The following is a 16,701-nucleotide window of genomic DNA, read 5'->3' on the forward strand; positions in this document are numbered from 1 at the left end:
CCCTTCATGGCTAGTCATTTCAAGATTCAAGATATTATAAGAAACTCCAATACATGAAATTTTTGGAACATAAATATAGTATATCTAGAGTTTACTTTTGCAGTCATTGCTGAATTTTTAAAAAATATTATTTATTGGTTATGAAATCTTAATAGAAGTACATAGCCATGAGTGTTGAAATTTGAATTTTTGGGAGTTGGGAATGTATTGAAGGAATAAAAACTTATTGATTGCCCTCAGGCCTATACAGCCTCAGGAGTCACATCTAAAAATTGTTTTTATCTGTCCTGTCTTTAAATGAGAGGACTGTATACTGTCCTTACTTCCCTTCCCTATTTCAAAAACACAGTGTTTAAAAATGAATTTAATCTGTATAATCTGGAGGATTCTGGGACACAATGTGACAGGTCATTCTTCTAAGTTTTCTTTTCCATCTTTAGCCTTCATATTCAAAAGCTATTAGCTATTTTTGTAAGGATTGGTAGAAACATACACCATTGTTACACAATTATCACGGGACATGACAATGTCACTTGTTCTAATTATATTTTATTCTATACATTCAAGATTAAGAAAATTATACCTAGCTAAAAGCTCTGAGCATGCAACATTGTTGACTTAAAGTAATTAAAACCAAAAGTGGTTGAAATTCTAGATACTTTGCTATATCAAGTAAGTTATTATAAACTCTCACTGATTTTTTTCTACTAGTTCACGATTTGAGTCATATTCCTCTGCCCCAAACCATCCAAAGGAACAGGATAGATGGGAGATCACCACCAAGTCTACATGTGAGATCCTGGTCATTTATCCATGGTGTACTGGGGATAATAGCATTTTGCCATCAATTGTAGTATTACATCATACAAAACAAATCCACAAATGAAAATATAACATTCTTACCCTAGAACGAAATGTTAACAATTACCACTTAAAAAAATAACCAATGCTTTTAAATGTTCATTCCAGGACACATGAAAATCACAATTGAATTTTATAATAAGTATGAAAATAATAGCACTGTGTATTCAAGATTTTGTTTTCAAAGATATTGCTAAAATAATATCCTTTTAAAGCCCATATTCACCAAGGTATATTATTTCTATACTTAATAATACAATGTTTAAAAAAAATCTATGACCCAGACTTAAAAAAACTAAACGAATTTAAAAAAAGAAGCATCAGTATTAAACCCTACTTGCTATCAGCCAAAATTTGAGTATCTTCTTAACGAATTAAATGAAGAGGAAAATCCTTCTTAGTTATCTGTAGTTGTACATGAGCTTCCGTGACTGATGAGAAACTGCTGGAGAAATTGAATGTTTGTTACCCTGAGGTCAGGCCAAAGTTCTCTGAGCAGGAGAAGAGACTGCACATCCATTCTTTAGCTCGGAAACCAAGCTGGACTGCAGGGGATGGGACCTGGGCCCCTAGGAAATTTCTGTCCATAGACACTGCAGGGTCTGTGAGAAGGAGTTGAACACTCACACTGGGAAGGACGGTTAGAATATGAGGGTCCATGTGTGGAAACCCAGGGTGCTCTACATGTGTGCTATGAGGCCCTTTTAAAAGCCTTGGTTAAATTGTTCTTAGATGCATGTGTTAATGATTCAGCTAATAGTAGTACCATAAAAAAATCAGAAAAACTGCCTGCACACGTTACTATTTGGGCATTAATAGAGCTTTTAAATGATCTAGTAAAAAATATTTCCAAATATTTCTATGAAAAAAAATCTTTATACTCTCATATGAATTAAATTTTCTTTAGAAACAACGTAAGCATTATTTCAAAAATGAAGAGGTACTTAATACTTTTTACTCATCTTGACCTTAACTAAGTTGTCCAGTTAACTTAGTTAAAAATAGGTGGCAATGCCAGGAAAACCAAACATCTTCTCTATGCATGAGAAGACAGCTCAAGAATAGAGCTAGGGTTCTAATTGTGATCACTAATTGAGGAAATATAATTTTGCCTTTCAACTCAGTCTTGTTCTTTAGGACTGGACCCTATCTCCCCTCACCACATGTAACTTATTGTTTCTGGCAGCTGACGGCTGAGCTAGCGGGGTGCATAGCAGGGTTGGCATTTACCAAGTAGGATGAAGAGCTTTCACAGAGACTAAGAGCAGAGCATGAGGCAGAAAGAGCCCCTGTCCAAGAGGAGAAAGCACTCAGCTATCTTGTATTACCTTTCTTAAAAATTCCAAACAATTAGGATTTGCTGGCGAGATGGAATAAAAATGTTCAGGAATCATTTTATTATGCCAGGCCTGTGAAGTCACACCTGGTGTGGAGGCCTCTCCTGGTGTATGTGTGTCATCAGGAGAATAAACTATCACCATGCTTGTCTCCACTACACTTTGGGAGACCGGGTCATACCTGAAAGGACCGCCAAGCATCTCGTACAAAAACAACAGTAGCCCCAAGTTGTCCATGTCTATAAGCATCTGCAGAGAAGAGCACAGCCCCACCAGTGAATTCTTGGGGGCGTCTGTGAATAGGTAGGAGGGGGCGAGTGCGTTACCTGATCCTTCATGGTCTTCCCTAAGTCCTTCACGTCTTTCATGTTAATGGCGTTCTTTCCTCCCTTTTCCTTTCCCTTCTTCTTGTTTTTCTTTTTGAACAAACATTTCTTACAGACACAGAAGCAGCAGGTCACGACTAGAAGGACCGCGACTATGGCTATAGCAATTAAGGCCCACGGTGGCACTGGAAGAGAGAGTGGGGCGGGGGACAGAAATGGAACATCAGCAATGGAACCAGTTAACCAACCGCAGTGAAGACATCCACACCTGCGGCTGAACTTCCCCAGCGCTTGTTTTGCTCCAGTGGTACTGTTCTGTAGGGCTTTATCGGCGCTGTGGCCTGGCCTGGACTCTTTCTCTACCTCCACATATATTGCATATCACCTTTCCCATAGCCCCCAAGCTAATTTCCCATTAACTCTTCATTATGCAGAGCATAGCTTTCCAGGCACTTTTCTGAGTCTGAACACGGGTTTCATCGTATATCAGCTCTGCCATCTTGTACAAATCCCCTCTCTGCCTCAGCCTCCTCATCTAGTCAGTAGGGGTAAAACTGGCACGTAGCTTACTGAATCTTACAAGAAGTATTAAGATGGCAGGAATGCTTAACTAATGGTAACTGGAATTATTCCTTATTGATCACATTATATTTGTTAATATGTTCTGGCATGGCAGGATATGCAGATATTAATCACGCAAATAGAAAACCAAATGTAAAAAATTATAACCAGGTTGAAGGCAAGGAATAAGTCCTCGGTGCCTTGAGAAGAGCTCATGGAGAGATGTATAGGGCTTGACCTGGCAGAGGCTGTGTGCCTACTCCCTGATTGCTTAGTGGTTATTTCTGTTTTCTTCTCTATCAAGTGAAAAATATAGTGGCCGATTAAAATTAATAGACTGGAAAAAAAAAAAAAAAAACCACCTTAGAATGGCATCCAGCACATAGCAGGAACTGGTAGCTTTCATGTTTTCTTTTTATATTCAAGGCATAGGATTGAGTGGCGTCAAGAATCTTTAAGAGACAGAAGACTTATGAAGAGAGATATCAAAAGAAAGATAGACACCCTGAAGCAGAGCTCAGTGGGAACACACAGGATGGCGAGGAGGAAGTGATGAGTTTTGGGTAATAGAGGAGGTAGATTTATAGGCTCTGTTTAACATAACAAAGTAGATCACACACACACACACACACACACACACACACACACACACACACACACACACAGAGTTTTCTATTATAGTTGTCCAACTGCTAGGAGCTAAAATACCTCCTTATGTAGCATCTATATACAATGTACTTATAAAAGGCTAAGTTCCACGGGAACATTGGAGATTTAACTTTGACTGGAATGGAATTATTCATGATTCAAATCACAGCTCTTCAGATTCATCAGAAGTAATTAGATTTGTCTGTTGTAATAAGAAAAAGACATTGGGCACTGAAATAGTAAGAAAAAGCATAATTTTCTTTGAGCCACATAAACATCATTAGTGCCAATGGTGGTTGAACAGAAGTCAGGAGTACTCTGATAAAGTGAAAACACTTAAAATTAACCTCTCTTCAAAACAGAAAATCCACTCTTGCGTGCTCTCTCTGCGTTCAGCTTTGTGCTGAAGAACATCCACTCTGCATATTATTGAATATTAGATAAGAACCCAAGGATGTATAAAATTACCACTTTTGATACCATGTTTATAGCCACAGAAATACTTGTGGGAATGGTAGAGATGAGTACACACCCTAAGACATGTTTTCGTAATCTTCTTTAATCTATTTGAACAATCCATGCCTTTCTTTCTTTCTTTCTTTCTTTCTTTCTTTCTTTCTTTCTTTCTTTCTTTCTTTCTTTCTTTCTTTTTTTTAAAGTGGAAATCAATGCAAGCTCACAAGACCAATGACATTAGTCTCAAGCCTTCCCTTAGCTGATTCTACCTCTGATGACTGCGTTAAAATCCTGCCATGTGTGAACGGGGGTGGGGGCGGGGAGGTGGGGGGAGGTGTCTTGCGAACTCCATGCAGGCAAGACAATGTTAATCATGGCCCTTCATTCTAAATCTCATAAATTATTCTCCAGGTCAGATTTTTGTGTTAGTCTCTCAGAGAGCTACAGAAAGGCCTCTTAAACTACAAAAGACAAGACTGAGATGATTTGACAAGTTCACACAAAGAAAATAGGCGGCGGCGAGAGCCCAGGAACATTATTTAATCAAAAAAGGTTAGAGGGAAGACGGGGTTGCAGGGAGAAGTCTGAAAGAGCACAACTGGAAGGTGATTTCAAACCACCGCAAAGGTCTCGTTATGTGACCTTCATTTCTCAAGCATTTCTAAAGGCCGAGTTTGCTTTTCACTTGATCTGGAGTGCAGGTTAATTTTAATCTGAGATATAATGATTAGAATTTCCCTTAAATTTACTAATACCTTTAGATAGAATAAAAACAAAACAAACAAACAAACAAAAACCCTCTTACTTTAGTTATTTTGTACATCCACAAAAAAGTCAATAATAATGTAAAGGAAATAGCTTTTTTAATAGATAAAATTATTTGAATACAGTGGGTTTTTTTTTTTTTTTGTTGTTAAAATTTTACTTTAGTAACCTGAGACATGAACTATTTGAAATGTAGTAAGTTTGCTCAGGGAACACGAGCAGTGTTATTCACTCAGTTCAGTTTTAGTACAGTGAGCTAATCTCCCAGAGTGCATTCGGATTATCGAAAAGCTGCTTCCTGTGGTCTGACCACTGTGAGATGCATTTTATCCATGGCATTTCTTTCATCGTCGCGGCAATTTTGTTCATTATCACTTCGGTTTTACAAAGCAAAACTCAATGGACTGAAGCATCTTGAGGGGGTTCAATGCCTTTAGGTTGTTCAGATAAGAAAAGCATACAAAGGAAAAAGTCATGTCTGGTTTGGGGGCTTTTTTTTTTTTTTTTTTTTTTTTAAATAGGGCATTTTAAATGAAAAAAAAAAAATCCAATAAAGCAAACAAACAACCATCTAAAATGTGGCCAGGAGCAATGTCCTTGAATACATGTATGAATACACGTTCATCAAAACGCTGTTTACTGGCACAGTATTTTGAGGCCACTCATCACTACCAACTACTGACAAATTTCAAATCAGAATTTTACCATTTAACTTAAGGCAGAAAAAAAAATCCTTTATGGTTTGCACATCCTGCTTCTTGGACACTGTGAGCAGGTTACAGACATTAGCATCTCTCTGCCTATTCCCATCACTATGCCCTTCCTATGTGTGCTATTTTTTGGAGTGTTCTTCCTTCTTCTTTTTAGTCAATTAATATTTACTTTTTAGGTTTACTACAAGAATTAGCATTGACAGATGTTTAAGTAAAATTACTAAATACATTTGTTAAATCCCAGTGGGATTATTGACTGTGATATAGTACATTGGGTGGTTTATAGTAAACTGGTATAAAATGATTTATTATCATTTAAAATAGTAATTATTATTTTAAATCTGTATATACTTAGAAAACATTTGAATACATCCTTTTTCTATTAATGAAACATACTTCCTAGTGATTCAAAACTTAGGAATTTTTGGCAGAGTCTTTGTGATCTGAACATTAATACTGACATACACACAATGAAAAGATTAGTTGCCATTTAAAAGTAAAATTGCCTTAATCAGGCTTTTATTTGAAAAAGAAAGTAGAATTGTTCCCCTCAGTAAGAAAGGTGATGCTTCTATGGAGGTAGACATACAATGAATAGTGAAATACATAACTATTTAATCAAACACAGTAGTGGGGACCTAATAGTGCAGACTGGTATGCAAATTAAGCAGAGGCTGTCTCATGATGCACATTAATTTTTTAATTTTCTAGTGCTATAAGGTAGATGTCATTTGGTTTATTAAAGTAAGCTAATTTCTCATTTTGCTAAATAGCTCCAAGAACATAACATAGTGCATTTTAAGAGGGAATCTACATTGCTCTATTTTATATTGTATATATTATTATACACAAGTAGGCACTTGTGTATAAATTTAGGCTGCAGGGGCACATCTATTGAAACCAACTGGCAACTGTTCCTTCCAGAAGAGAGAGAGAGAGAGAGAGAGAGAGAGAGAGAGAGAGAGAGAGAGAGAATGAGAATATGAATGAATGACATTGAAAAAGATCCTTTGTTTCCTCCAAGGGAGTTTTGGCACAAAACAGATTTTAAGGAAAGTTATTTACTTAAGGGACTCTGGAGAATTTCTTCTTTTTTTTCAGCTTGGGTACTTCAAATTTTCTTTTCTTCAATATAGGACTGTGAATTATGAACTAAAAGCTCCAAAATTACAAAGCTGTTGCACTGTGTACATTTTTCAAAAGAAAAATCCCTAGTAACTCCTCTGGACATTTGGGTTCCAAATCTGAAGCCTGCTCATCAGAATACATTATAGTCAGGTTCACAGAACCAATAATTCATTCAGAGCACCTTGTGGCCCAGGGATGCTTCAGTAGGTAGGTCTGTACCTCTGCAACTACAAAGAAATAATTTTTAGTGACTCAGAGATCAGTGCCTGGCTTACAGATACCCACAGAGCCATGCTCTGTTCTTCTAGCTGGAGTGAGAACATTCTGTAATGTTCTCCAACCCTGGCTTCTCTTGGGGCTCCTAATCCTAGCTCCTGAGTTCCAACTCCATAGTTCCTCTTCCCTCCTTCCTCAGCTTGTTTCCTGCCCATTGTTTGTGGATTTACTCTTCAGCATCTTGGTTTAGGTCAGGACCATCGCTCACTGTTTCCATGTCCCAGGTTTGATTTTGCACGCACAGGCAACTCTGTACTTTGTGTTGGTTGCATTATTATTTATTGTCTTAAAAGATCACCTTAAATTCAGGTCCCTTTTTGCACTAAGATGGGCTGTTGTTATTCCCTTCCTGAGAAATAAAAACAGGTTTGTTTGTGCTAGTCTTAGACTCGTCAGGAACTTCAATACAACAAGGGGAGTTTTGTTGCTATGGACACTGTAAAATCTTAGCAGTGACTGCAGGTATTTCTGTATTTGATATGTCTCTATTTGTCCAATGAAAGCCTTTCTCCACTCACGTCTCTGGAATAAATTTTGTGGATAAATTTCAGACTCATGCATTCATATACCACTGAAGGTTTTTGTCAACATCTAGTTTACCCCAAATTATTCATCATTTTTATGTATCATTAGATGGTCCTCCCAGATAACGATACAATACGAAAATGGTTATTTTGTTATTAACTAGTAGGAATAGAAATCCATTTCAGAGCTTTGATTCTGAAAATGTTTATGAGTAATTTAAAAAAAAAAACTACCAGAATAATCATCTGATAATGACTGGCGCACACACACACACAAAATCAAAGCAAGCTTTGTATTTTAAAGCTTTTCATAAATTGCAGAATGTTAAGTGGGAAAAAGGAACACTAGAAATATGTGGAATAAGAAGATATCATTAGCCTTCTGGTCTAGGCCAAAGCACTGAGCAGATCCCAAGGACAGCTCTGCCCCCAATCTCACAGAACCCAGAGGAAGGAGCCTCCCCGGAGTTCTAACCTGGGCAGTATCTTAGTTAAAGAGGTAGCAACACTTGACCCAAACAGGGAGAAACTGGGACCCACTAGGATCCAGGAAGTCACTCCTGGCCCGGAGCACTGGTTCCTTCCTTTCTGCACCTGAGTACTGAGCAGATCTTGGGCCCCAGCTCTAACCCCAGTAGAGCACCCACCCCACACAGTTCTGTTACAACCAAGATAATAGGAAAGACAGGCTTCAGTCAGAGACAGGACAGGTAGCACTAAGGAGATCCAGATGGCAAAAGACAAGTGCAAGAACATAAGCATCAGCAACCTAGGGTTCTTGGCATCATTAGAACCTAGCTCTCCCACAAAAGAAAGTCCTGAATTCCCCGTAACACTTTCAGTTACACGTAACTGAAACAGTTTCCAGTTACACGTAACTGTAACAGGAAAGCAAGATTCAGATTTTAAAATCACTTCTAATGATGATGATAGAGGATTTTAAGAAGGACATAAATAACACTCTCAAAGAATTTGAGGCAAACACAGGTAAACAGGTAGAAGCCCTTAAAGAGGAAACACAAAAATCCCTTAAAGAATTATAAGAGAACACAACCAAACAGGTGAAGGAATTGAACAAAACCATCCAGGACATAAAAATGGAAGTAGAAACAACAAAGAAATCACAAAGGGAGACTACCTTGGAGATAGAAAACCTAGGAAAGAAATCAGGAGTCATAGACACAAGCATCACCAACAGAATACAAGAGATAGAAGAGAGACTCTCAGGTGCAGAAGATACCATAGAAAATATTGACACAACTATCAAAGAAATCACAAAATGCAAAAAGTTCTTAATACAAAACATACAGAAAATTCAGGACACAATGAGAAGACCAAACCTAAGGATAATAGGTATAGATGAGAGTGAAGATTCACAACTTAAAGGGCCAATAAATATCTTCAACAAAATTATAAAAAAAAACTTCCATAATCTAAAGATGAAATGCCCATAAACATACAAGAAGCCTATAGAACACCAAATAGATTAGACCAGAAAAGAAATACCTCCTGTCATATAATAATCAAAACACCAAGTGCACAAAACAAAGAATATTAAATGCAGTAAGGGAAAACGACCAAGTAACATATAAAGGCAGACCTATCAGAATTACACCAGACTTCTCAGCAGATATTATAAAAGCAAGAAGATGCTGGATAGATGTCATACAGACCCTAAGAGAACACAAATGCCAGCCCAGGCTACTATATCCAGCAAAACTCTCAATTACCACAGATGGAGAAACCAAGATATTCCATGACAAAACCAAATTTACACAATATCTTTCCACAAACCCAGCATTACAAAGGATAATAGTGGGAAAGCTCCAATACAAGGAGGGAAATTATATCCTAGAAAGAGCAAGAACATAATCCTCTTCCAACAAATCCAAAAGAAGATAGCCACACAAAGATAATTCCACCTCTAATAATGAAAATAACAGGAAGCAACAATCACTGTTCCTTAATATCTCTTAACATCAATGGACTCAATTCCCCAATTAAAAGACATAGGCTAACAGACTGGATATGTAAGCAGGACCCAGCATTTTGCTGTATACAGGAAACCCACCTCAGTGACAAAGACCGAATCTACCTTAGAGTGAAAGGCTGGAAAACAATTTTTCAAGCAAATGATCCTAAGAAACAAGCCACTTTAAAACTCCAGCCAGAGAACACAAAGGGAGGGACTCATGGCTCCACCTGTATAGGTAGTTGAGGGTAGCCTTGCCAGGTATCAGTGAAAGTGGAAGGCTTTGGTGCCTGAAAGTTTGGATTCCCTAGTGTTGGGGATTTCAAGAGCAGGGAGGCAGGAATGGAAGGATGGTGGGAGCACACCCTCATAGTAGTAGTAGTAGGGAGAATAGGATAAGGAGTTTTGGGAGGAATGGGAGAGGAGATAACATTGAAAGGTTAATAAGTAAAATATCTAAAAAAAAAAAAAAAACAGATAATGGGTCTGGCAATTGTAGTTGAGCAGTTGAGACTTTTTGTCAACAATTTATTACAGGGATTTCACATAATCCTCAAGGACAAGGTATTGTGGAAGAGGCCCATGAAACTTTAAGAAGATTGGTGAGACATACTGTTGCTGAGACAATGAATGATGCTGACCTGTGAGCTTGCTGAGTGCCCTGACAAGGGTGACTGGGAGCTGTATTGGAAATATGTTCCTGACCCACCTTTGCTTGACTATATCCCAGATGAGATAAGCTGCCTTGTCTCAAGTTTTTAGAACTTGTGGGATAGAGAATCAAAAAGAGAAACTGTCTCTTGTATTCTTCTTGAAGGTGCCCAGCTATTAGGACTCAGTCATGTACTGGTCTGGAGATTGGTCCATTATGGGAGGTAGCAGTCTACTTTTGGAGGTCTAGATCTGGACTTTGTCAGGAACATGTTTGGAAGCTGGCTGTAGCTTGCTGTGCTGTTGGGATAACAAGAGATGGTATTGGGACATGATCTGGATTTTAAGCAAGGGTTGGTGCATGTTTTGGGGCTCTTTTAATTGTCAAGCTAAAATTGGTTTTGTGTCTTCTACAGCATTTATTGTAAATTGCATTGACTGTATAATTTCCAATTATTTTAGTGTGTTGAAACCTGGCATGTCTGTTATGGGGGTCTATCAACCAGCTTTCGTCTCACTGCCGTGAGTATTAGAAAACCTTGATTCTCTGAGAAAAGTTTGAAAGTGCTGGAAGAAGTGAGTTAGGCTTTAAGCAGAAGCAAGAGGGTAGCAGGCTTGATTATTGCTGGTATAATAGCTTTAATTCCATTAATTGCTAGCCCCACTGCTTCTGCAATAGCATTGGCACAAGGAATTAAGACAACTATTTTTGTCAACCATCTAGCAAAAAATGTTACGAATGTATTGAGTATACAAAAGGATTTATATAGGTATCTGGAAGAATGAATGCTGCTCTATAACCCATTCAAATTATCTGAAAGAAGTTCAGGATTCAAGAGTTAGGGCCCATCCCAAATGTTATGACAAATATTATTGGAGTAGCGTTACTTTTGATATTCACAATGATTGTCATTATAATTAGAAAACATTTAAAGACACCTGTAGGATATTTGGCATAATCATAACACCTCTCTGGGTGTATTAACTTTGCATAATGAGGTTATGAATTTAAAGAATGCTGCTCTGTTGACCTTTGATGCTGCAGATAATTCTGATAAAATTATCCATGGCCTGAGCGCAGTATTTCCATTTTGGACAAACCTTAGGAATGGCATATATAGCTTGATCAGGCTAGCCCTTCTTGTCCTGGGAATACTCTTATTCCTGCCCATCATGTTAAAGCTTATCTTTAATAATATCAACATGTTGGCAGCCAAAGTACATGGCTTAAACCTGAAAATGGACCCCCAGACAAAGTTATTAAATTAACAGGCTGGCAAGCCAAGCACAGGTAAGATTCTGCACAGAGCCTTACCAACCTAAGACAGAAGTGCACTGCTTTTGATAATGCATATTCCATGATGGGTAAGGAAGGCATACTTGTTAGAATGACCTAAGACAGACTCAGTCTTGTTAACGAAATAAAAAAAAGGGGGAGAGGTGAAGAGCCTTTGCGGCTGCTTGGCAGGAAGCTGATATGGACCAAAGACAAGGAAAAGGGCTGCTTGACAGGAATATGACATTGGCTAAGGACAAGAAAGTAGGCTTCAAGCAGGAATCTGACATTAGACTAGAACAAAGAAGTAATTTCAGGTAGGAGTCTAAATTTTAGGCTACAACAAAGAAGTAGTCTCAGGCAGGAATCTAAATATTAGGCCAGAACAAAGAAGTAATTTCAGACAGCATTCTAAATTTTAGGCTAGAACAAGGAAGTAGGCTTCAGACATGAAAATGACCTTGGGCTAGGATAGGGAAGTAGGCTCAGATACTTTGTTCATCCTGATAAGCCTTTAGAAATAGTGACCACAGAAGTGTTCATGTAACTGGGTTTAACTCCTTGCTTTCTCTTTGATTATTTGTGTCTATTGTCTTGCTTGCTCCTTGACTATTTGCATCTATTGTATTGCTAGACCCTCAAACTAGAACTGACCTTATTACATGCATGTAATCAAAATGGTATAAAAGCATAAAGAAAGAGGGGCCATAGGATAGGGGGGTTCTAGGTAGGGGAAATGGGTAAAGGGGATGACATCTGTACTGTAAATAAATAAAATACCCAATAAAAACAAACAAAAATAAATAAAAAGAGAAGAAAAAAAAGAAGATAACATTAGTCATCTCTGGAGACAGAATATCAAATGTAAATTTGAATAAGTATATCTAGCATATAGAATGTAACCCAGTTAAAACAGACAAAAGTCAGAGTGAACAATTTTTCATAATAAGCTAAAAGAATGCAAAGAGAATTTTGGCACTTGTGTATTCGATACATTTGCTTTTCCTCACAGTTTAGAACAAGCGTTCTGTTTTTTGTTTGTAATGATTTGCTACCTTCAGAGTATATTAAAAGTGTTTTCTTTATGAGAAAAACGTAGTTTTGTGTATGCATGCATCTGCATGAATGCATAAACTTAAATATAGCTGGTAATGTTTGGTATCCTGGTCAAGGCCTTAATTCCTGAATTTAGGAGACAATTTGGTTCCAAATTCACCCCTTACGCAGTGCATCAGGGCAAATTTCATCATGATTGGCTGATTCACCAAGCTCACCGCCATTTAATGTTTTGTTTAGTCAATTAGTTCTTAGCCTTTTATCCAATTGGTCATTTATCTTTTCATTTCTTTTTCCTTGATAATCTGCTGAGTGGTCAAGTTGTGGAAGGATGTCGGTGCCGAGGACAGAGGACAAAAAGAAACATGGTCCTTACCTCTGAGAGCCTAGAAACAGTCACTTCCAATAAAACGTTAGAAAGAGACAGGGAGCAATACAGAGCCAAAAATATTAGTGGAGCTAATGGGCTGTACCTGTAACAGCTGGGAAAGAACAGGATAAATAGGCCTGAAATTCAAGGAAAGCTTCCTGGAGGAGGTGATTTTTGAAGAGTGTTCCAAAGCCTTGCTTGCTACCATGAAAATATGATATTTTTAGGACTTCATATTCTTCTCCCTGCCTCTTTTCTCCACTTACTTCCTTTGCTTTCTAAACTTTCAATCTAATTGACTACCTAGTGGTGACCCTGTTAAACGAAGCACTCAGCAGAATAAAGACATCAGACTCTACATTAGATAATTTTTTTTAACCCCAGTAACTGAGACCACGTTCCATTTAGTACATTCACAAACTCTTCACCAACTGGCACTCACAGTAATTTTCTTAGGGATCCATTTTGCATATTTTCCCACACAGCTGTTCACCTTTTCCGTTTCTGTCCCCAACAACAAGCAAACTGGGAAGATCTGCCCATGCAAATATGCTCCAGAAGTTATTTAAGGCATGGATGTCGGCCATCCCGTGCCTTTTCAGGATGAACACACTTTGGTCACTATCCGTGTAGGAGAGATGGATAAACTCATTCATTACAGTGGTGACTTAGCACATCAATGCTTGACACGATGAAATAATGCTAATCAAGTCCGAAGTAATTCAGAGAGTTTCTTTCTATTTGGGTAGCTCTAACATGTATATGGACAAGACAGAACTTGGAAATGACGGTGACATTTCTTTCTACGTTCTGATGGTATGTACTCATTGCAACCTGGTTCTACATAATGAATGAGCACTCGTTTAAAAGAAAACTTCAACAAAATGGGGCCTCTGCCTCTGTATACCAACTCTCAAGAACTGTTAATACACAGAAGTTCAGTAAACATATAATGCTTTGATATGCACAAAACAGCTAGCTGTTCTTTAGTAAAAATTTACCAGGGGCTCCACCCCTTAATCTGATTTCATATTTACCATGCTGTTGATCAAATTCTTATATACAGTGGAATAACTCCAGGCACTGATGTTTCTTGCCGAATGCTATGATTAGCCTTGATAATAAGTTATTTGACTGATGGCCATTTTATCTGCACACAGATTAATCAAATAATTCTATACAGGATCTATAATAATAGTAGTCTGCTTCAAATGATAAGGCCATATCTTCACAGTACTGGAAGGTTTGAATTTGATGTGGAAAATGATGTTTGGTTTTTGGTCGGATAAAACCTTCCAGAGGATTTAGATAAGATGCCTGGTCTGCCCACCAGCTTGCTAGCAGCAGGCTTCTGGGAAGAGTGTCTTCATAAACAGGAAGGAAGCCAGGATAGCTGGCAGAGGTGAAGGCCATTCCACAGCTGTTCAGCCCTGAAACTTCTGGAAGATTGTAGCAGGTTTCAATCATTCTGCAGACAACACAATTTTGTAGCTAAAGGGAAATCCATTTATCTATGGTACCTTTAGCAGGTCTCTCTCAAGTTCTGATTTCTAAGTTCAGACTTAAAAAACAAGTTATTATCTAGTTTTTTCCCCCTTATGGAAGCACATGTCTTCTCAATTTCTATATAAGAAAAAAGCTGCAATAAGTAGCTTTTGGATTTTGACCCTTTCCATGTTGGTTCTAATTTCGATGCTGTGAACTGGTTAGAAATTTCTTTAATCTGTTTTCTGCCTTGGCAAAGATGCCCAAGGAAAATAATCTAATCTAAAAATGGAACATGGCTCCTGTTGGTAATTTGTGGGTAATTCAATATTTTATTATCAATATTTGTTTCTTTTCTCAGCAATTTAATGTAATTAAAATTCAACTGAGTTTTGACAAGAGCCCGCCCACTAAAAGGGAGGGATAGGTTCCCTGTCCTTTTACAGTTCAAGGCCATGGCTATATCTAACAAAAAACACACAAAATTCTTCCTAGTTGTATCACATGCTTTTTGGAAGAACCTTCCCACCTGCCAGTATGTTGTGTTTATTCTAGAAACAAGAGAGCATATTTTTAGAAATCCCTGCAAGTTGGAGAGTTGATTGTGCGGACAGGAGGCTTGTGTGGTCACTGTGCCTGAGTGAAGAACTGGATGTCTAGGCCTTTCTGGTCATGAAAAGGAAGCATCAGACTCATTAATTTCATTACTGCCCAAAGTGAAAGGTAGCTAACACGGAGAACAAAGCTTCTTGCTTGCCTAGCTAGCCTCAGGATGTTTCACTTTGATCACCCAGTAGATCTCCACGGCTCTAGACTAAACATTAACTTTCTTCTCAAACTGTTGTTTTCTGTTCCTCTCAATATGGTTCTCTCTGTGGCAATTCCACAAGTCCATTTCCCTAGCTGAAGTGTCATTCTGTCTTTTTGTTTTATGGGCTCTTGGATATAAACTTTCATCTTTATTTTGTACAACTCCCATGATTCTTGACTTGTTTCCTGGTCTTGTTTTTAAGAGAGCCTTCCTACCTAGTCAGTCTTGTACACGGTGGCTTTTCCCTTGGGGTTTATTCTTGTTTGTTTAAAATTTTCTTCTTTTGTTTTGGAATTTGTCCATCTAAGCCTTGTGACTGTCAGCATATAACCTCAAGGCCTTGTATAAATCATGTTTATTCTTAATTGTTCTTACAGATCTCCACTAAGAATACAGAATCTGCTTTGCTTTGTTTTCTTCACCAACACTAGATCGATACGTTAAATGTACATCTGCTTAATAACATTCATAAACCCTTTACTTTGTTTTTACCCATATTTATTTGTGCTTTTAGAAATAAAAATCAATTTTTAATACAAGCTTACCTGTACCCATTGTCTTCCTTATGGGAGAAGCTAGCTGGAGTGATATGGTCTCTCCTTTTCTTTTGCTTCCATGAAGATTTCAGCAAATGCTTATTGAATTATAAAAGAATAATTAGAGGGCACAGAGCCCTTCTTAAGTGTGGTGAAAACATGGATCCTTTGAACACCTTTCAAAAAGTAAATGGCACCCTACTTCCTCTTAGCATTTCAGTCAAAGCTTGATTAAACTTCAAAACTTCCAGACATTTCAGAAAAATTTGTACTATTAGTTTTTACAGTTTCCAGAGGTCATGGAATGAGTCCACAGTTGACTGTTCTCTGTCAATGATTTCCTAAATGATTTACCTACTTGACCACGGACAACTGAATGTGTATTTGTGATTAATAATATGTTTTCTTAACACAAAACCTACAATGCTAGTAGTTTTTATTTTTGAAAATTTCCCCCCTTTGAGATCCTTTTATATCATCTCAAATGGTTTGACCTTCTGTATCAAACTGAAGAATGACTAAGAGAGAGAGAATTATCACAGACTTTCGGCCCAGAACCTGGAGGATATGACTGTGGCTTCCGTAATATGACTCTTATTAGAGCTGAGGTCAGATGGGTTTTGTGATCCAGCTTTGATTCTCTCACCGTATAGTCCAGAATTTTGTGACCACAATGAAAACTGACTAAGCAATTTTATTATTTTAAAGAACAGTTTCATTTTATAAAACATATTAGAGAGTATTTTCATCAGGTTTCTTTGAGTTAACCCCCCAAATCAATGGAATAAAAAATTGTTAATGACTATAATAATAGGACCACAGTGAATATAATATAGATCATGGATATACTCTAAGCTCTGCCTTTTTAATTGCCGAATGCTTTGATCCTGTTTCGTCAACTCTGGGGTCCTCAGTACCATCGGGACATTGGAACATAGAAAGAAGGTTT

At 37.7% G+C, this 16,701-nt stretch overlaps 1 protein-coding gene across 12 annotated transcripts in view; it reads right to left on the reverse strand.

Annotated features, from left to right (window-relative positions):
* The window catches only part of Syt1 (synaptotagmin 1), a 509,196-nt gene that overhangs the window by 138,357 nt on the left and 354,138 nt on the right, over positions 1 to 16,701 (reverse strand). For 11 of the 12 annotated variants that reach the window (XM_076920178.1, XM_076920174.1, XM_076920176.1 and 8 more), the window contains one exon: positions 2,525 to 2,709. In XM_076920178.1, coding sequence (XP_076776293.1) covers positions 2,525 to 2,709 — 185 coding nt within the window. Of the gene's footprint in view, positions 1 to 2,524; positions 2,710 to 15,761; positions 16,002 to 16,701 lie in introns of those variants that run through there. The other variant, XM_076920179.1, reaches the window with a different exon arrangement.

The sequence above is a fragment of the Arvicanthis niloticus genome, chromosome 22 (genome assembly GCF_011762505.2).
Source record: "Arvicanthis niloticus isolate mArvNil1 chromosome 22, mArvNil1.pat.X, whole genome shotgun sequence".
In the NCBI taxonomy this organism is placed as follows: Eukaryota; Metazoa; Chordata; class Mammalia; order Rodentia; family Muridae; genus Arvicanthis; species Arvicanthis niloticus.